The sequence below is a fragment of the Microtus pennsylvanicus genome, chromosome 16, assembly GCF_037038515.1.
Source record: "Microtus pennsylvanicus isolate mMicPen1 chromosome 16, mMicPen1.hap1, whole genome shotgun sequence".
In the NCBI taxonomy this organism is placed as follows: Eukaryota; Metazoa; Chordata; class Mammalia; order Rodentia; family Cricetidae; genus Microtus; species Microtus pennsylvanicus.
In genome coordinates this window covers 11,768,585-11,791,624 of record NC_134594.1, presented here as the reverse complement: position 1 = coordinate 11,791,624, position 23,040 = coordinate 11,768,585, and the positions used below count along the sequence as shown (strand labels likewise).

General features: G+C 39.0%; 1 protein-coding gene across 5 annotated transcripts in view; it reads right to left on the bottom strand.

The window, feature by feature from the left end:
* Positions 1 to 23,040, bottom strand: part of LOC142836509 (EGF-like and EMI domain-containing protein 1) — a 626,698-nt gene that overhangs the window by 228,468 nt on the left and 375,190 nt on the right. For all 5 annotated transcript variants that reach the window (XM_075950806.1, XM_075950804.1, XM_075950805.1 and 2 more), the window contains exon 5: positions 16,150 to 16,272. In XM_075950806.1, the coding sequence (XP_075806921.1) occupies positions 16,150 to 16,272 (123 nt within the window). The remainder of the gene's footprint in view (positions 1 to 16,149; positions 16,273 to 23,040) is intronic.

Genomic DNA, 23,040 nt, shown 5'->3' with positions numbered 1-23,040 from the left:
GCTATGTATGCAGGGATATCCTCAAATTACACATCATCTTGCTCTTGCATCCCGAGTGTTTGGGTCAGAGATGTCTGCCACCACATCCAGGTAGGCCAAACACGTCCTAAAGCTCTGTAAGCACCTTAATCATTTGGACAGGCTATTCAGACCTATCTGGAAACAGACTTAGCCCTGTTTTGTTCTGTTTGAACCTGTGTTGAGTTTTAAAAATATGCCTAATTTTCTTCATCTCTCCCAATGGTTGAGCTTGACCTCTTTGAATCCCTTACTTACATCAATATCATATGCATTAGAAAGGATGCATGAAAAATAATATATTAATAGCTGCCATGCCTTCAAACAACATATTCTGCCTTTCATTTCTGATGCGTTTATTAATCCGTGGTTACCATAAATTAAATTGTTCACATCAGCAGTCAACCAGGAGGAGTTTTTTTGATAGGAAAATTGAACATAACAGTTTCACAAGCAACTCCTTTGATTCATCATTCTTCAGTTGAAAGGGATAGTCGTAGTTTCAAAATCACTTCTGTTAAAATTATCAAAATGTATTACTTAAAAATTCAAGTTGAAAAATCTCCTCCTGGTTGACTATTGATGTGAACAATTGGTGGGAAATAAAGTCAACCTGAATATATTGATTTCAAGGTAGTACATTAGAGATCTGTGAATCTACTTATTTATTTGATGACACAGATACAATTTCTAAATAAAAGGCAATATCTTAAGCTCTATCTGAAAGAGCAGGCAGACCCCACAGCTCCTGACATCTCCGATGGGTTCATCTGCCGCACTCCTGTTCTCTTGTTTCCTGTTCGCGATCCTTTCAGATGTCCAGGTTCTCATTACAGCCATGGGATTTACGGGAGGAGCTTAGCCTTTGCAACATAACTTCTAGCTACTGCTCCCTAATGCTTTCCTCAGAACTCCAGCTCCTGGACTCCATGTCAAGCTCTGGGTTTGGATGTGAGAACTGATAACCTGGAGATGTTTGAAGATTTCCCCCATTCCTTATGCCTAATTCTACAGATGAGGAAGCAAAACCCAGAGGAGAAATAAAATGCCTTCCAACTTGTGCAGTGGGTCTATTTGAAGTCATCAATGAGGTCTCTTGATGTCCAAGTGAAGTATCATGCCGTTGGAGCTCATGTGGATAGAATGGGCAAATCTCCTCTGCAATCAAAGAGCACTCTTGTGAAGTTGGAGGATTAAACTTACTCACTTAACTCAATAAATCTCACCCATGGCACCCGAATGTTTTCTGTATGTTAATGACAATACATTTTGTGCAGGGGTGAACACACATGTGTGTATGCACACATGCACACACACACACACACACACACACACTTATTATATTCTCCTTTAGGAACTAAAATTTATACTCATCATTCTCCTCCTGTCAGAAACTGGTTTATTTCAAGAAAGAATCTCTTTTAAGCCAAAAACAAGTTTTCAAGCAACATTCATTTTGTTTGCTTATATGTATACAAAGAGCTTTTTCTTTAATGAAGTAGTTTTTGTTCCGTTCTCTCTGCATACTAGCTAGCAATTTCATTTTCATTGACCTACCAAACTGAAATGAAAAGAGGGTGAGGAGGGAGAGAAAGAAGAATGATCATTGAAAGGAACATGCTATACAGCAGTAGCCTGTGGTGTTACTAAGCTCAGACTTCTGTGCTTGTCTTAGTTAGGGTTTCTATTGCTGTGAGGAGGTACTACAAGCACAGAAACACTTACAAAGGAAAACATTGAATTGTGGCTGGCTTATGGTTCAGAGGTTTAGTCTGTTATTGTCATGGAAACGTGGTGGCATGCAGGCAGACAACGTGCTGGAGAAGGAACTGAGAGTTCTACATCTGGAACAAAGGCATCAGGAAGAGGTTGAGATACACTGGGCCTGGCTTGAGCATCTGAGACCTCAAAGCCTGCCCACAGTGACACACTTCCTCCAGCATCACTACTCCAACAAGGCCACATCTACTAATAGTACCACTTCCGTGAGCCAAGCACTCAAGCACATGAGTCTATGGGGTTATTCCAATTCAAACCACCACACAATGCAACTAAGCCATTTCTCTCAACATACATTCCATTGAACACTTACAATCACTGAGTTGTAAAGCTTTAATTTCTAAGATTTCGAAGAATGTTTGGAAAGCATGATCATGAAACCTGAGTTTAAAAGGTAAAATAACACTTATTTCACTTGTTTTCTTTAAGAAGGCTTTATTTTGAAGTTTTAATTCTCCATAATCATTTGACCATGGACCTTTTACCTTTTAATAAAATAAGTTGTTTGACATATATGTATCTATATGACCATACATGTTAATATCTATGCTTACTATTTTATTCATTTATCTAACTTGAAAAGTAAAGAATAAAATGTAGAGAATGTGTAACTTTATGGCTCGGTCATTCTACTTCTGTATAAATGAGAATGGCGTATGTCCAAAGTAGAGGCAACCAAAAATGCCCATCAACTGACAGATGTGTAAACAGGAAATGGTATGTCTCTATATGATGGGAAATTACTGAGGTATAAAAATGAATGAAGCACTGTTGCTGGGCATGGCAGCATCCAGAGTTTGAGGCCTGTCTCTTCTGCATACAGATTTCCAAGATCATCATGAGCTTCTGTCATACATATGCTAAAAGAATGTACTTATTGATATATATTACAATAGGGATGCACTTTCTAAGAATATGTTAAGTTATTCACAAAAAGATATATAGAATTCCAGTAATAGAGAAATCTGGAAAAGGGAAAAGTATTTAGTGGCTAAAAATAAAGTTGCTGTTTATTAGAACCAAGGGAGTGATAGTAATATAAGAAGGTGATCCTAGAAGTTCCTGTGTGTAGTAACAAAATATTCTACAGCAGACTGTGGTGAGGATTGTAGGAATAAGGGTGTGATTATGCTCAAACCACGGGATTGTAAAACTTAAGAGGATGAACAATAGGGCATGCAAGTTGTTTCTTCAAATAGATTTTTAAAGAATCAGAGACTATGTTATACCATCTTGTGCACCCCCTCGTTATATCTACATTAGCAAATATTTTCTAATTACCTGAGAAAGCAGCTGAGCTCAGTGTGGTCTATGGAGCCCCAGCACCAACTCTCCTGGAGCTCTGGTTCCCCCAGCAGAGGCACATTTGAATAGATCCTGTAGGGATGTTACACACACTGAACTTTATGGCACATTGCACTGTGTGCATTGGGGAGTCTCCTAATCACTCCGTTTATTGCAGCGCTTGTACACAGCTATTCTGCCTTTTCCTGGCTTACTTACTCTTTGCTCAGATTAAATCAACTCACTTTTAATAAGGACAGCAGTAATGAAATGCAATTTGCCTAATTTCTTTGGCTGCAGGTTTAATGTGTTTTCCAGTGATCAGTCAGGCCTCTAAAATGTGAAGATTATTTAAAGTCTAAGGGATTCTGTTAGAAATCACCAGATAGCTGGCTTAGAGCTTTAGTCTTATGGATTCTGGAAAATCAAACCTTCTTTAATAATTGATTTAAATGTGGAGCTTCCAACTTTCTTGTATTCAACATATGATTGTGAAGCAACTTATTTGAGCTCTACTGGAATTCAATTTATAATCATATTTTAACTATAACCAACAACTTTTGATGAGTTAGCAAGGGGTCAATTTGAACATGCCCCAAATATTTAAATATTCATGAACAAAGAAAAAATTTTTTTTTGTCAGACTCCTACTGGATGTTTTTGTTCTTAGGAAGAGGTCTGCAAGAGTTCACATGCCCCACTTGGGCTGCTTGCTGGGACTAAAAAACCTTACAACACTGTGGTGGTTTGCAAGAAAACGGCCCTCAATGGAGAAACACTATGAGGAGGTAGGGTCTTGTTGGAGGAAGTGTGTCACTGTGGAGGAAGGCTATGAGGTCTCATATATGCTCAAGCTGTTTCCAGTGAGACAGACTACTTCCTGCTAGTCAAGATGTAGGACTCTCAGCTACTTCTCCAGCATCACGTCTGCTTGCATGCCACCATATCATACACCATGATGATAATGGACTAAACCTCTGAAATTGTAAGCCACCCCAATTACATATTTTTACTTTTTAAACGTTGTTGTGCTTGTGGTGTCTCCTCACAGCAGGAGCTGGGCCCTGGTGGCTCATGTCTTTAATCCCAGCACTAGGGAGGCAGAGGCAGGTGGATCTCTGTGAGTTCAAGGCCAGCCTGATCTACAAAGTGAGTTCTAAGACAGCTAGGACTGTTACACAGAGAAACCCTGTCTCAAAAAAATAAATATAAAATAATATAAAAAAGAAAATAAAAAAGTCATAAGGAAATTTTCTACAGCAAGAAAATTAAAAATAATAGGCCATGTTTACTTTTTATGGTAGCAGTGGAAAGTAATATGGATTTTTACAAGAGCAGGAACCAGTGCTCCAAGTTTCAGCCCTTTGAAAAGCGCATCAGTCTATAACACAGGATAACACTGATGTTCTGGGTTCTACATTCTACAAAGTATGAGGCAGATACAAACATATGTGGCATATGGACACAATCCTACAGTAGAGACAGAGTCTTGGAAAGACTCATGTAACAACATAATCCTTCATGTTAAACTACTTAGCAGAGAACCTGAAATGTGAATAAAACACAGCCCATTGTTCAGAGTATAAAACCTACTTAGATAGTAAAACATAAAGATTGTGCTGAAGTTGGAAAAGAGGTCTCTTGCTGCTCCTCACCCCAGCTCCTCACACACATCCCAACCATGATTGGCTGTCTTTGAAATTGTCACAGATGGCTGAGGCAGAGGGTTGCTTCTAGGTTTAATTGGATTTGTTTAATGTAATTGAACTATAACTCTCCCTTCTTTTTCTTCCCCCCAACTCCTTCCCCTACCCCTACCTCACAACCGCTTCCTTCTCCTCACCTTTCAACTCCTTCCACGTCCCCTCACTCCTCAATTCATGGCCTCTTTTTCTTTATTCTTGCATTTCTATGCATACACATCCAAACACAACCCACTGAATCCATTTAGTGCCGTTTGTATGTATACGATTTCAGGGATAATCACTTGGGCTTGGACATCCTATTAGGGATCATTCTTGGGAAAGAGTAACTCTCCCTATAGCCAAGGTAATTAGTTGTTTATACTTCCAAGTTAGTATGTTTATTGATATAGTCATTTTCAGTTCTTGTTTAGGCTGCCATATTGTTGAAGCATCATAGGTGCAGTTTCCCTGTAATTTCTGGGAGACACCATCACACAAAAGACTTCCTCATCCTCTGTATCCTTGAATCCCAATATGAGTGATGCCCCTCAATTGAACTGGTCATCACCCAGGAGACACCCTCTGGGAGTGTCTTTGATGGAGTTTAGAGAAAAGTTCAAGTTGCTCTGAGGATGAAACACACACTAAGTACCAATGGTTCCATCCATGGGCTAGAGTCTGAGCCAACACAAAACTGAGAGTGCTGGTGTTTCTTTCTCTCCACTTCCTAACTCTGGATCCATGACCATCTTTCTACATTGCTGTGGTGCAGCCAGAGCTACTATCTCTTCCACACCTTGCCTGCCATGATGAAAAATCGTGGGCAAGACAAACTCTCCGTTCCTAAGTTGGTTGGGCCAGATGCAGCTGCCACGCCCTGTTGACGCACTAAGGGTGGAGGGAGAAGCCCTCATTCTCTCATTTCTCTCTTATAAATGCCACTCATTGGTCTGTTCCTATTAAGCCAAGACAGTGAGCCAGCTCATCTTGGGGCTTTGTATCAGCCAAGCTCCCTTTAATATACTGTAAACAGTAGCTGAAACTAGGGGTGTTGGGAAATGATCCTTTTGAATTATTTGCAGGGAACTACAGAATTATTTAAAAGGAGAGACTAAAAAGAGATGCAGACAGTTTTAATTTTCACAGCAAAGCTTTAGCTTTGACTTTTCTGGCATTTTCGTCCTAGTCTGAAAGACACGGATACTAAAGAACGCCCTCAGAGTGTTGACAAAGCCTGCCCTGGGTTGTAGCGCTGGCGGTTTTGTTGTTAAGAACCCAGGTGCCTTTTGTTGTCCATCAAAAGCAATGAGACAGCAAGCCGCATGGTAACAGGTGAGTTTCAAAAAGGAAACTGTATTAAGGAAATGGAAGGAGGGCCCTCAGTCCCAGGACTCCAATTTGTGCCTGCCCCATCCTTTGCAGCTCACTTTGATTTGGCATTGGGTGATGTCTTTCTGCTCTCAAGCCCCATGGTACTTTGCTTTTGCCTGTCTCATATTTACTCTGCTCTCTTACACTATGGTCGTCTGTGTACCCATCTTATCTCTTTTATTGAACTGGAAGCTCCTTGGAGAGGGAAAATACTGCTGGCCATATTCTTTAACCTTCAGCAACAAATATTATGGAAGAAAATAAAAGAAAAGAGAGCTACAAACGTACATTTTTTGAGCCTCTATTATACAGCAGGGAAATGTTGCATTAGTATTTTTGAGGAGGTTCAAGAAATGCATGCTGTCTGTCTGAATTTTAATTAATTATAACCTCAAATAGCCAGATGGAGACAAAAGTTCATGGCTTTATTTAACTTAAGACTTGAGACTAGAATGATGTATGGGTGAAAAATGACTGGACTCCCAGGCAAACCTCCTGCCTGGCCACAGGTGCCACTGGAGACTATCAGACGTCCCCATGTGAAGTTAGTTTTGCCCGAGCACACATCACAGGAGGGTTAACAGTAGCGTCTGTTTCTTCTGGTAGTCACAGATTCCAAAGAGGAAATAAAGAGTGATCCAAACCTTAGAGCCTGCTTTCTTTCCACAAACCTGTATTGAGGTAATTTATTTCTCTTCTAGGAAGAAGGGGACTGAGTGCAAATGGGGAGGCAGAGAGGGATCAGGAATGTTCCACTCACAGGCATCTGTCTCTTTGCGCATGGCTATAAAGAGGCAGCAAAAAGGTTTTCCCATTGTCATAGTGACTCATCCAATGTGCCATTTGATCCCCCTGACCCCACCACGCTAAGTTTTTATAAATGTTTTTATAGATGATGAAATCTAACCTACACTAAGTAACGGGCCCTAAATCTCATAGCTATTCGACATTAGAGAAATAAATGCACGAGTTCTTGTTCTTGGCTTGGCATGTTGCACACTGCGAAAGGCAGATTGTATTTAGGGCTTGAGTGAGAGAATAAATGAATGCGTGCATGAGTCAATGAAGGAGTAACACAGAATCTTCGTGCAACTGTGTAACTGCAATAAACCTAAAAGTGTGGAGCAATCTTTTCCAATGTGATGCAGTCTGTCATTGTAAGTGTACCAGCGAATTTTCAAGAACGATAAATCTTTCATATGCTGTGTAACCCCAGCAGAGGTATAAGGCTTCCTTCATAAAGGACTAAGAGAAGCAGCACATAAAAATAGATAAGATTTTTTTATAATATTTCAAGCTGCCTTTATGATCTCAAAAATACTTGTGCATCTTTATATTATATGTGCATACATCAATAGCTTTCACTACTTGACAAAACGTAGTCACTTTTTGAACTTGAGATGTGCCATGAAGGGTGCTGTTTCAAAACTAAAAACCACTGTAGAGAAGGATTCTAACTTTAGCTTTCTGAACTAAAAAAAAAAAAGACTTGGGGGCTTATGCTTCTGCAGAGCACACTGCACATCACGCATAGGTGCCTGTATTCTTGGGGATCCCTACAGTTCAGCACACTAGTCACCCAGTGAATGTCTACAGACCAGGCCAGATGATGGATTGATTGAGAAGAATGGCAAATTGGGGAAGGGGAATAAGATTTCATTTTCTACTTCTACAAATAAATGTCCTGGAACATAGGGAAGTCCCTGCTTCATTCTGGGGCTTAGTTTTCTAGCCAGTGGGTCGGGGACCCAAAGCACCACAGTGCTGTAGCTCCATCAGTCTGAGGAACACTTTCCCACCCATCCTGCCTGATGCCACCATAGAAGCTGTACTGTTGCTGTCATGATACTCACCACCCAGAATAAAACTATGACTTTCCCTTTAATTTAGGAGACCAAATAGCAGAAAATATTTAAATTACAACTTTCTGATAGCCAGATGACTCAGCTAGTCACATTTTAAGTGGTAGCCTCTGCAGGGGTAAAATGGGCACATATGGAAGTAAATACAAGGTGAACTGACTTGACATTTGTGCAAATGTTTGACTGCATAAGTTATTTTATTTAATTGATTTATTTATTTTGCGTTCCAGCTACAGTTTCTTCTCCCTCTTCTCCTCCCATTTGCTCTCCCCATGTCTCCCTGCCCCTCAAATCCACTTCTCCTTTGTTTCTGTTCAGAAAGGGGCAGGCCTCTAATGGGTGTCAACAAAGCATAGAATATCAGTTGTTATAAGATAAAGCACCTTCCCTTGTATTTACACTGGGTAATACAATCCAGTATGAGGAATAGGTTCTCAAGAGCCAGCCAAAGTGATAGCCCCTGCTCCTATTGATAGGAGTCCCATGAATAGACCAAGCTACACCACTATCACATATGTAGAGGGCTTAGGTTGACCGCCTGACTGCATAAGTATCATTCATTCAATGAAAACTCTTGCAATTTTACCCTGTATCAGGCACTCTGCATTGGTAACAAAAGGTGGCAAGACCTAGTCTTTACCTGTATGAACATATGTAACTGTCATGCTCTGTAAGAAGATCTATACTAGAGGCATTCCTGGTCTCTGCAGGAAAAGAGAGAGTGATCATAATGCCTAGAAAAGAGATACACTGGATTAACTGCCTACCAGGAGCACAGGTGCTGGAATAAGGTTATGAACAGTGAATGACTATGGAAGAGCAGAGGAGATCACACATGTAAGATAGTGGCCATGCATAAAAGGATTCTAGAAAAATAAGGCTTCTAAAAAAATATGATGTATAAAGTGAAAAGGACTAGCATTAGGGTAGCAGAGTCTCAGAAGATGTTGGCCTGATGTCCTTCCCTAATGCCAATAGACTCCAGCACCACCATGTCCTTCTCCTTTGTAAAGATAAATACCATCTTTGACATTTTCAAATGTCTATAACACAAGTGAAAGACCTGTATAACAAGGACTTCAAGTCTTTGAAGAAAGAAATTGAAAATATGGGAAGATGGAAAGATCTCTCATGCCAAGGTATCCATATGTCTAACAAAGTAAAAATAGACATCTTACCAAAAGCAATCTACAGATTCAACATAATCCTCATAAAAATCTCTATATAATTATTTACAGACCTTGAAGAAACAATATTCAACTTCATATGGAAAAACAAAAAACACCCAGAATAGCTAAAATAATCCTGTACAATAAAGGAACTTCTGACTTCCGGAGGCATCTCCACCCCTGATTTCAAGCTCTACTGCAGAGCTATGGTATAAAAACCAAATGGCATTGGCATAAAAACAGACAGATGGATAAACAGAATTGAATTGAAGACCCAAATATAAATCCACATGCCTATGGACATCTGATTTTTAATAAAGAATCCAAAAATAGACAATAGAAAAAAAGAGCATCTTCAACAAATGGTGCTGGTCTAACTAAATGTTAACATGTAGAAGAATACAAATAAATCCATATTTATCACCCTGCACAACACTCAAATCCAACTGGATCAAAGACCTCAAAATAAAATCAGATACACTGAATTTGACAAAAAAGAAACTGGAATAGCCTTGAACACACTGACACAGGAAACAACTTACTGGACAGAACACCAATCGTGCAGACACCAAAACAACTAATAAATAGGACCTCATGAAACGGAAATCTTTGATAAGACAAAGGACACTGTCAATAAGGACAAAACAGCAGCTTACAGAACTGGAAAAGATCTTCACTAACCCCTCATATGACAGAAGGTTATTTTCCAAAATATATAAAGTACTCAAGAAACCAAACAATCCAATTAAAAAGTAGGGCATAGATGCAAATGTGGGAATTCTCATCAGAATCATCTCAAATGGCTGAAGCACCAAGAAATGATCAACATCCTTAGCCATCATGGAAATGAAAATCAAAACAACACTGTGATTCCATCTTACAATCGGAATGGCTATGATAAAAAACACAAGTGACGGTTTATGTTGGAGAGGATGTGGAGCAAGAGAAACATTCCTCCATTGCTGATAGGAGTATAAGCTAATTTAGAAAACATTATGACAGTTTCTTAGAAAATTGGGAATCAATCTATCTCAAGACCCAGTTATACCATTCTTTGGTATATACTTAAAGGACATTTCATCCAACCAGAAGTACACTTGCTAAAGTATGTTCAGAGAAGCTTTACTCATAATAACCAGAACCTGGAAACAAACCTGGATATCCTTCAGCTGAGGAATGGATAAAGAAAACTTGGTACATATACACAATGGGGTACTACTCATCTCTTAAAAACATTAAGAGATTTTCAGGCAAGTTGATGGAATTAGAAAAAAAAAAACTTCCTGAGTGAGGTGGCCCAGACACCCAGAAAGAAAGACATAGGATGTATTTGCTTATAAGTAGATACTAGCTGTTAAGTAGTGGATAATCATGCCGCAATCCACAGACCCAGAGAGGATCAGTAACAAGAAGGGATTAATGTGGGGCGGGGGATACATGAATCTCCACAGAAAGGGAAAATAGAATAGATACACTGGGTAGATTGGTGGTAGGTGGGGAAGGAGCAGTGGAGATTATGTGGGGAAGAGGGTGGAGGTAGAGTACTGGAAGATACAACTGGAATTAGGGAGCATCTGGGGGGACAAGCTAGAAACCTAGTGCAATGGAAACTCCATGAAATCTACAAGAGCGACCCTAGCAAAGATGCATAGCCATGGGGAATAGGAGCCTGAATGGGCTATCTCCTATAACCAGGCAAGGCTTCCAGTGAAGGGATTGGGACGCCATTCAGCCACAAAACCTTAAACCTACAGCTTGTACTGCTTACAGGACGTGCTGGGGTAAATGTGGTACAAAAATCATTGGACTAGACAAGCAATGAGAGGAAGCCCATCCCTGGCACTTCCTAGATGGGAGGGAAGCAGAGGCTGAAGAGCTCAGAGACCTAGGATAGAAGCAAACATGACTGGAGAAAATAAAGCCAATGTAATGAAGCCTAATGATACTCTGTTATACTCGTAGACTGAAGCCTAGCTTAATCGTCAGAGAGGCTTCATCCAGCAACCGACGGAAACAGATGCAGAGACCCACAGCTAAATATTAAATGTAGCTTGGGGAATCCTGTGAGCAAGACGGGAGGAGAGGATTGTAGGAGACAGAGGGGTCAGGGAGACCACAAGAAAAACCACAGAATCTGAGTAGCTTGATCTTCTTGTGGGATTCCTAACAATGGGAGTAAGGGTTGTTCCTGATTCTTTTGTCTGTTTTTGGGACCCCTTTCCTCCTACTGGGTTGCTTAATCTAACCTTAACAGGAGGGGAAGGGTCTAGTCGTATTGCAACTTGGTATCTCATGTGTGGTTGATATCCCTGGGGAGCTTGCCAGGTTCTCAAGAGACAAGAGCAGTGGTTTTCAGCCTGTGGGTCACAACCCCCACGGTACTTTCACAGGGTTGTCTAAGATTAGGAGATGCCTATGAGAGTAGTCATATGCTCTGCAGCCTGATGACGAGAGTTTGACCCTTGGGGACCATAGAAAGGCAGAAGGAGAGAACCAATTCTAGAAGGTGGACTATGACCTCCACATGCCTATCTTTTTTCTTTTCTTTTTTCTTTTTTTTTCTTTTTTGTTTTGGTATTTCGAGACAGTGTTTCTCTGTAGCTTTGGTGCCCGTCCCGGAACTAGCTCTTGTAGACCAGGCTGGCCTCAAACTCCCAGAGATCCGCCTGCCTCTGCCTCTCGAGTGCTGGGATTAAAAGCGTGTGCCACCACTGCCCGGCCACATGCCTGTCTTAGTGTGAACACACTCATACCCATCTACACTCACCCACACCCACCCGCACACCGACAACCAAACACTCACACACTCACCAATACCCACCCCACAAACACTCTCAAGCACACTTTCTCTCTCACACACACTCATACACACTGATAATAAGAGTATTTTTAGAAAGACAATGTCTTCACAAATTGATAGATCTTTAGAGGAAAATTTAGAGGATACGTTGTCTCACAAAGCCATCTACAAATGTTTCAGTCTCACTTGAGGGTACGCTCTACAGTTGTTATAGCAACTCTAATTTAAAATAAGATAATAAATACCCACTGTAATGCTTTTTTATATTTTAAAACCAACTTAAATAAGTTAAATAAACAACGGTCATAAGTGACTGCTCAATTCTATGGCTGTAGCATCCCACACGATGTTTTTGAAACCAATGGACCTTTCTTTTATCAAGAACAAGCCATTAGAAAATGCTAAGGACCCATTAGCCACTCACTCGCAGTGACTTTAAACTGTCCTGGACTTCTAAATCTCTTCCCTCAATGCTTTTTTTTTAATTTTTAAAATTTTCCTATTATTCTTTTATTAATTAATTAATTTTGTATACCAACGACAACCTCTGTCCCTCCTCAACTTCATTCTGTCCCCTCCTCAATTCACCCCTTCTAGAAAAACTCATCTTTAATGAGGGAACTCAGATCCCAAAAGGCTAGCATAGCATGTACTTACTCATAAGTGATATTAAACATATTAATATAAATTAATATTAACATATCAATAATAATATCAACATTAATGGATATTAATTGTAGAGTGAAGGATAACAATGTTACGATGCACAGACCCAGAGAGGCTAGGTAAAAAGGAGAACCCAAGGGAGGATGCATGGATCTCCTTGGGAAGGGGAAAGAGAAGAGATGTCCTAGGTGGACTGGGTGAATGGGGATGAGAACTTGATGGATTATGTTGTAGGCTGAGCAGAGGGGGAGAGCCCTGAGAAGGATGACTAGGTCGAGGGGATTTATGGAGCTGGGTAGAAGCCTGATGCAAGGGAAACTTCCAGGAGTTTACAAGGACGGCCCCAGCTAAGCCTCCTGGAAGCAGTGGCTACAGAGCCTGAACTGTGATCAGATTGAAGACTATCTTGGCTGTCAACAGAGAGCCTTCATTCAGTGAATGATGGAGGCAGATTCATAGATCCAAGACCCAGAGATCCAAGGCCAAACATTTGGCCAAACTCAGGGAGACCTGCTGAAGAGAAGGAGCAGGGGTTGTAGGAGCCAAGGGGTGTCAGGGACATAGGAGGAAAATATTCTCTAACTTTTAACTTAGCTATTGTGAACTAAAGATCCTGATTAATATGTAAATGATATGGAGGTTATGGAATCTTGAAGTCCAAAGCCAGATTATCCTGGGCCAATTTCTTGCACAATTTAATAGCCATCTATTAGCCTTCTCTGTATGGGGCCTACCATCTTTTTGATAATTAGATAAATCCTTTGAAATCTATAAACAGACACCTAGGTCCCACCAAACAAAAGGTTTAGTATGCCATCAGGTACCATCCAATGCCTATAGCAAAGATTTCCCCAGATTTTGTGACTCACTTACCTGGTATTCCCACAAATGCTTAAAAAGGTGTCTTGATTTATAATTTCCTTTTCCTATCAATATAAAATCTCACAGAACTTTTAGCATATTTAAACATGGAACATAGGCTGAATTAAATCAGTGTTTCTGGGCTAGGACTATGATCACTCATACTTGGCTCCAGAATAAATTGTCTCTTATTTCCTTTGAGATGGAGTTGTGTATTTATATCAACACTATGTTTATAAACAAGTTTAAGCCACCATGTGGTCAGCAGCTGAGCCAGCAGCATGACTAGGCTCAGCATCTACAATAATCTTCTCTAGCATAACCTTCTCTTCCAGTCATTTTGGGAAGTGAAAACAAGGGTTTCCAAGATGAATGAGACTGCAGGTAGGGGTAGTCTTTGCAGGAAAGGTTCTTCCTTACACATCCCATATCCCTATTCTCAGTTCTGGGGCCAGGTAAGAGCAAAGCATCACTACTCTCTGATGCCCCTGTTGAATTTCCTTAAGTTAGCTCTAATCCTACATGGTTTCTATAGAGCTACCACAGTTCAGTGCAGCTAGAGAAAATACTTCGCTAAATAGGTGATGTAGGATTTCTCTTTGTATGCTGTGATTACCATTAATGAATAAAGAAAACTGGCTTGACCTGTTGATAGGCAGAACTTAGGTATGTGGGGAAAACTAAGCTGAATGCTGGGAGAAAGAAGAATAGAGTCAGAGAGATGCCATGGAGCCATGGAACCACTGTGGGAGATAGACTTGCTGAAACTTTGCTGGTAGACTATGACCTTGTGGTGATATACACATTAATAGAAATGGGTTAAATTCATATGTAAGAGTTAGCCAATAAGAAGCTAGAGCTAATGGGCAAAGCAGTGATTTAATTAATACAATTTCTGTGTGATTATTTTGGGTCTAAGATAGCCAGGTGGCCGGAAACCAACAAGTGACTTTCTCCTTCAACAGTTTAGGGTTGATGGAACAACTTGAGTCAAGATACAAGACAATCAATTGAAAGTGCACTATGAGTTATATAGTCTAACTTGCACTGTTAACCTAACAGCTGCTATAGAATGTCTGGATGGGGAAAGGTCGCCACTAGCAACATCTCTGTATCTCTTTTGTAATTTGTACATATGTCTGATATGGAGTACTACTGCCTACCACATCTGAAGTTAGACATTATCACAAGGAAGTGAATGAATGAATAATGAATGAATGAACAAATGAATGTAGATGATGCTTTGCCCTTATGAATTTATACCTTCCCCAAAGTGCTTTCCCAGGGTGAAACTTATCTCTGAAGATCACAGATTCTTTTGTCCTTGAATATGCCTGACTGTTTATCTTAAATCTTCCAAATTAAAGCACGTCCAAGTCATGGCAGAGAAGACTGATCTTTCTAACCTGAGCTGCGAGGCAATTGAGTAATCCCTACTAAATATATTACCTCAGTCCAGGCACCTTCTCTGGTAATGTCTTTTATTTATTCTCTTTGTCTCTTTATTCACGTGTCTCACTATGAACACTGTTCAGGGAGGCAGGGAGTGAGAGTTCCTAGGATCAATGCCCACAACACAACTAGAATACTTTTCTACTTATCATGCTCTTAAGTAAACAAATCAGGAGGCAATGATGCCTGAATTTTTATTGATTGTACATTATAGTAGAATGAATAGAGAAAAAGCCAGAAAAGACAATAGGGAGTAGCAGACCTGATCCTCCCAGGTCAGATTACCTGCCCAGTGCTTTGAGTGGGAAGCTCTCTCTGCTCCCCTTCACCTTCCTAAGGTGAGCATCCAGTAAACTAAAGGTAAGCACAGTGCATGGCTATCTTGAGCCTAGGCAGTTCACCCTCCATGCTAAGTGCTTTAAATGCATTGTCTTCTTTAGGTCTCAAAGCACCTTTGCTGGTGGTGGTTTCAGTAGCTAACATTATCCTAAATTTTACAGATGGCAATCTCAGAGAGATTAAGCAACTTGCCCAAGGTAATACAATTAGGGGTAGAGCCGAAGAGTAAAACCCGTATCTCTGTTCCCAGTGCATTTAACCCCACTTAAGGATTCCCAACCACATCAGTTTGTAAGATCTGAGCATACATTGCCATCTTCTCCTCTAATCAATGAGCTCCTTCAGGGAAGAATTTATTGCTCATTAATATTACATCTCTAAGGCAAAGAATAATGCCTAATAGAGAACAGAAACTCAATGACTGACAAGTAAATAATACGTTGAATTAAAAAAATAAAAGATGAAAAGAATTAATTTGAAAAAGAAAGGTTAAAGTCAGGGCCAAAGCTCATTTGGTAACAGATGACTCTTTTATAAGAAGTACCATTTTTTTTTTGCTATAGAAATAAATAAAATGCTTTCAAAAATTTTCTTTACCCCAGGACTTAAATGAATGATTGAAATTCTATAATCAGAACATGACACAACCAACACCAGAATATAATCATATGCTGTCTATAATAAGCTACTTCAAGTTTTCTAATGGGTCCCAGTTCTGTAATCTAGGCATAAGAAGAAGATATGCTCTTGGCAATAGTTAACACAAGTGCTTCAACTGGCTTAGAAGGAAAGCAACCCCCATATTTGCATTCTATAGATGTTCTCTGTTTCCTTATCAGGAAGCAGAAAGTCTTCTCTGGTACCTTCACATCCTCTGCCATCTTCCTCCAGCTTTTGGCCAGCTTGACATCTGCAGTAATAACTGCCAATCGTATTGCAGCACTGGTCTTGACAGCCACCATTGTCAACAGCACATTCGTTTATATCTGCAATTGAATAGTTGTATAGAATCAGTCTTTCCAAAGTAAATACACAGAAAAAAACCTCCAATGCCTCTCCTAAAATCGATCCACCAATTTGGCATTCCTTCCTCATCAGATTTTAAGGAGAAAAGAAGAGCATCTAATTTTATTTTATTTTGTGTCTATGTGCACTTGTGTGTGAATATGCATGTGATTACAAGTGTGCACGCGGCACAGCATGCTGATGGAGATCAGAAGACAACCTCAGGTGTCCTCAGCTTCGACCCCCTTTGAGACAGGTTCTTTTTGGTGTACGCTATGATAGTTGGCCTTTGAGTTTTTGAGATCTCCCTTTCCTGTCACATCTTGTCACAAAAGCACTGGGATTGCAGCTGTGCAACTGTGTCCAGCTGTGCATGGGTGATTAACCTTAGGTTCTCAAGCTTGAGCAGCAAGAGGTTTAGCTAGTGAGCCATATCCCAAGCCCGAGCTTCTCATTTTAATCAGAGCTAATGTGTCATAGAGAAATAGCCACATCCTAATCCTTGATATCTGTAGTAATAACTATTTTAAAATAGTTAAGTAAGGAGTTTTTAGTGCTATAGATTTGGAGAGTTTGTAGGACATTTCCTACCAGTCAGCAATTCAACGTGAGATCCAGAACATAGAGAGAAATTACAGTAGTGTTCTGTAGTATCTAGCAGGGGTTGGGGATTAAACAGAACTATAGCTTTGCTGAGTCTTCTTCTAAACCCATGGCTAAAAGTCTTTAGTTTTAGAACTCAAATTTATGCAGTGATCCTTTGCAACTAATGCCTGAGAAATATTCTAACTTATTTTCAGCCTTGACTGATTACATTATTACTCTTGTGCTCATATCAGCATGGTCAGTGTAAGCAGAGTAGTTACCTTGGCAGAGTAGTTACCTTGATAGATGCTTGCTCAGTAAGACGAGTGTGGGTAGGAGAGGGAAGGTGGGGAAGGGAAAGCATGAGGCAGCAGGGCAAGTAAGGATGGGAGATCTGGGCGGGGGAGAGAAGAGACAACAGGAAAGACTGACCAGTGAGGAATAGTGGAAGCCACTGAGGGCATCCAACCTGAGGGCTTGTGTGTGCTAGGCTATGCTCTGGTGTGAGCCTAACCACAGAGGAGCAGCACAAGCTCACTGCGGGGACCAAGTATGGTTATTATTCAATAAACATTCTGTGTAGTTGAAGGTCACAGCTGCTTTGACCTTGAGACACTACAGACCAACTTCACTTTTTTGTAAGGTGTCCAGACAAACTTGGACTGTGAATTTTTTCTGTGTTTTTGTCTGCCTTCCTTCCTTAGCCATCCATTTATAGACACACCCTTGAGCTGCAGGAACTTGCAGTTCAGTCTTTCTTGCTGTATCCTGAATACTGCTGTATTCTAAGGATTTACCAGAATGTTTATTAATCCATTTCACAGATAAAGCACAATTGATCATTTTTTTTTCTGTTTTGGTGATGGGGAAGAATGTTGACATGAATATTCTCACCTAAGCAAGCCTTCAGTGGATTTACACATGTACTTCCGCTGGATGATACAGGAGTCACAGGGTCAGATAGTCCAACATGTTCTGTTTTAATGGTTATAACCAAGCAGTCTCCCAAAGAGATTAATCTGATTTATACTCCCACCAGCTGTGTATTGGGGACCAGATGTCACTAATTTCTTCCAGTATTTGGGATATCCTGTTTCTGATTCAAATCCTCTGGATATTTTATAATGGCATCATATTTTGTCTTAATATGCATTTTCCTGGTTATTAATTAGGCTAAGCACATTTTCATGTTATTGGCCATTTGAGTGACATTTGTTGAAAAGTTTGTTCAAATAGTCTGTCAATTTGTTTAACTCTTAAAATATTGGTTATTATAGTTATTGGTCTTAGGGCACAACCTCAAAGTAAAGAGATATTTGTAATCGACTTTGTCTCCCTTCAAGCCTTGAAAGGATGGCTTTCTAATATGCACATTCTTGTAGTGGAAATGAATCTGTATTTCTATCAGTCCATATATAAAGATTCATCTGATCAGATTAAAAATGCTGTATTATGATTTCTAATTGGTCTTAAGAATAAAAACCCAACGTCGGATGTTAGGGGTGAAAGCAGAGTAACCACCCACTAGGGAATTCTTACCTCTACCAATGCTCAGACCCAAGGGGTGATCCTGTCCCTGTGAAAATTCAGACTGCATCTATAGACTTCATTTGAGCTCCTGTCTCCTTCTACCTTATATTCTTCTCTCTGCCCAGTCTTGTCTCCTCTTATCTCCACATCCCTAGTGATGGGATTAGAGGTGTGTGTCACCACTACCTAGCCTCTATAGCCAACTAGTGGTGCACTCTGATCTCCAGGGAAGCTTTATTTGTTAGATTATAAACAAAATATCACTTCAGAATGTTCTCATTTCATACATATTTGGTTCAAAAACAAGTGTTAGGTCTTACAATTATTGAATATATACAGAAAACTATTTGGTTTTTTATTAATTATATAAGGTAATAAATGACACTGACTGATTTTGCATCTCTAAAATAAATCTCATCAAGACTTTATATGATTCAAATGATTCATTTATGATTTCAGCTAGGATTTTTAAAACAATTTTTGTGGTTATATTTATGATATGACTGGTATTCTTTTTTTTCCTTATAAATCCCCACATTTTTGATAACACCAGGTTCTTATATCCACCTCTCATGAGAATGAAAGCAAGTTAAAAATATTTTTTTTATCATCTTAATAGTTTGGTTTTATTTCTTACATCAATGTTTGTTTAAGTTCATTTACTATGCTACTTGCAGCATGTGGCTCTTTGTATAATGTGTGTCTCTATGTGTGTACTCTGTTGTGTGTTGTGTGTGCAATCACTTATGAGCTTAATTTATTTATTACACGTAAAAATATTTGGTTATACAGCTTAATGCATTGGAGTAAATTGTATCACTCAAAGAATTTTTTCTATTTCATATAAATTTCTGAATATACTCCTGCTAAGTTTTTTCAATGTTTCCACACTTTTAGCTACCCAGCCTGCTCAATCTGTACTTAACTCTCTACTCTTGTTCCCAGAACCCATTTTGAGGAAGGAACACTGAGTAATGTGTTTGTGTTAGGTTATAAATTTTCTTCTTCTTTATTTTTACTGGAATTGTTTTAAATTCCCTTATATTTTTCTGTTGTCTAGAATCTGTTTATGATTTACCTATCTTCTATTGTCTATCAATCTACTTATTTATCTATCTGGGTAAGTATGCATATGTCATCTGTCTATCATCATTCATACCTCTATTTAGTCACTGTTCTATTACTGTGAAGAGACACCATGACCAAGCAATTCTTACTGCCCGCCCCCAACAAAGGAAACATTTAATTGGGAACTTACATACAGTTTCAGAGGGTTAGTCCTTTATCATCATAGCAGGGATCATGGCAGCATACGTTTTTCTGGAGCAAAAGTTGAAAGCTACAGCCTGATCTATAGGCAGCAGACAGAGACAAAGTAACACTGGGCGTGGTGTCAGTTTTTGGAATCTAAGAGTCCACTTTCAGTGACACACTTCCAACAAGACCATCCCTCCTACTCCTTCCCTGACAACTCATCAACTGGAGACAGGTGTTAGCTTATTCTCATTCAAACCACCTCATCATCCACTTAACATCTCCATCCCAGCCATTTGTCATTCATCTTGTGTTTTCCAATACCAAGGTCTTGGCCCTATTCAGTTTTCAGTGTTGCTCGTTTGTCTTCTTAGTTATCCTGTGCTTTGTCATTACCTTTCTTCTTCTTTCTGTGTGTTTCTCTTACAGTTCTAACTTCAACCATTGTCTTCTAATCTTACTCTAAAACTTTACTTCTGTTCACCCATATATGCATGTGACAACCTACCCCAGCAATGAGTGGTTAAAAGAAAACGTGTTATTTTCTTTCGTGTTTCTGAGGATGGCTAAGCCCAATTTGATGGTCCTCCCAAGAGGGTCAGTAGAATCAGTTGGCAGTTGAACTCCTCCTGTATGCTGGCTGTTCACTCATAAATTGGAAACTGGGTGGAGGCTCGAGGACTTCTGGAGAAAGAGAAATAGGGTGAGAATGAGGAGAAGGACAAGGAGAAGGAGGAGGAGCAAGAAAGGAAGGATAAGGAATTCGTCCTTTTAGTGAACAGTTTCATGGGTGATCTAGGAGAGAAAGACACTATGACAGCTTCTGAAGACAGTGTATTGCACTGAGATGTTTGGGGTAGGTATAATTTTCCAAAAGCTAAAGTATTGCCGATTCTTTACTTGCTTTTGTTCCTCATGTTGCATTTTAATTATTGTTCAGCTCAAAACATTTATTATTATAAATAAACATTTCTTCTTCAGGTTATTTTAAATTATATTTTGGGGTCTTTCTTAAAAACCATTGTGAACTTTCTATTGTTTCGGTATGAAATGCTAGATCAATTTTGTGGTGCAGTATATACATATTCAACAAAATCTCAATTCTTCAAAATCTGTTACATTACTTTCATTCTAGCACTTCCCCAGTATGGGTTTCACATTATATGTATACAATTTGAATATGTATAAACATGTATATTTAATTAATTCAAGTTTGTTACCAGGGTTTTCATATTTTTACATCTTTTGAGGATTTTCTCAATCTCTTTATCAGATTTTGTTTGTCCTATTATGATGGAGAGTTTTGTTTCATACAGTTTGAAGCTTTATTAACAATGCCACATTTTCCTAGCACACACGACTCTTTGTTATAAAACGTGCCTCTTTAGATCCAGCATCTTTCATTAGAGCTGACTTTTCTGTTAGATTGTTACCTGTATCTATTTCCTATTGATGACTGTTTGCATGAATTTCATTCTCTGAAGTCTACTTTTACACTTCATTATCCGAACATTTGAAGTTTCTCTAAGTATTATTTGAATATATTCTAGCTCTTTCCGAACATAAACATATTCTAGATACCTTACTCTTTACCAATAGGATGATGGCATGTAACTGAGCTCTAACTACTGACACCTTCGAATTAAATCTACCGTTTGCTTATTTCTATAAAGTTACTGGGTATCATGTTATAACTTCTATTAATAAGCACCTTATTTTAAATTTATGATTTTAGTCTGCAACTTTTCCTCTCTTTTCAACTGCCCGCTGAATATTAATTTATTACTTTTCGTGATAACCCTAGCACAGCATTCATTATTATATTCTAATATAGATTAGGGCTTAACCACTTCCAGAACCTATAGTCACTGGAGTTCCTTTGACAGTGGTAGGCTTGGAATTTTTGCACCATTGTCATTGTTATGGTGGTTTCAGATGTTTAGATGATGTCTACCTCATATTATTATTTTATGTAATGAATAACATCTGTTTACCCTTCTATTCACTCTTTCTTGGACTTATCATTTTTTCCTCCATTTATCTGCCCCTTTCTAGAACAATGTTGTCTTTCTGAAAATGACCAGAATATATATTTTCATGTTTATAATTAGGTAGGAATTTTTCATGTTTTGTTGGGAAATATGTCTTTAGCTGATTATGTATTTTAAGAGTTTTACAATTATGAGAAAATTGTGAAAATAAGAGTTACCCTGCACCACACATTCCCCACATCCCATGACTATAAAACCTTACATTAGCTAGATACATTTATTTAATTAATGAGTCAATATCGATAGGCCATGGTTACACATTATTGACATTTCCTGCTTTCAAATAATCCCCCTCTTCTGTCTCAGAAGTCCTTCCATGACATCACACCAAGTTAATTGCCTTGTCTCCTTAAGCCTCAAACTTTCTATACTTTTGATGCCCTTGAGAGTTTTGAGAAAAACTAATTCGATGTTGTGAGGTGTAATTTTCGATATACTTTTGTATGATGTTTATCTTGTTTTAGGTTGGAAATCATGTTTTTGATGAGTGAGACCACAGGGATAAAGGGTAATTTTCACATGTACAGGACTTAGCTTGGTTGGTGCTGACCTTGATATACGGCTGACTTAGTACTTGCCAGTTTCCTCATTTTACAGTAACAAGGTTGTCCTGAGTCTTTCATCCTCTTTAAAGCAAAGCAGTCATACAGAGCTGTGCAGTATACAATTAAAGCATCCCATAGTCACCTGAAACTTTCTCCCTGGAGACCTACCTCTTCTCCATTTACTGTATGACAAATTTTAAGAGCCATATGTTACAGCACATATATCCATGGATCTATCAACCATGTTCTGAAAGAAGAGTTATATATGTACATATATTACAGTGCACATATCCATGGACCTATCAGGCATGCTCTGGAAGAAGAATGTGTATATTTACATGTGTTACAATACACATATCCATGGATCTATTCATCATGCTCTGGAAGAATCAGAAAGAATAAGGTTAAATATACTCAGTAATTAATCATGAATGAAATGACTGTGGATGGTTTTGTTTTTTGGTCATGTATCTTTCTATTTCTCAACTTATTTTTAGTAAAACTTGAGGGGAAAATGATAAAAGGAGAATAACTTTATAAAGCTACCACGAGAATCAGATTATATTACATGTTCAAAATATTTAGTGCATTTCGTGATATAGAATAAACTCTATAAACAGTGGCCATTATTGTTAGAAGAACAATACTGGTTTTTATTATCACATATATAGGAGGCCAGTATATCCTTGTGCTCACAGATAGCAGTAGGGAAAGCTGGAATGTTAGCACACCTGATTGTTCCTTCAGCAGAAGGAACAAAATATCTCCTCTCTGCCCAGAAGGC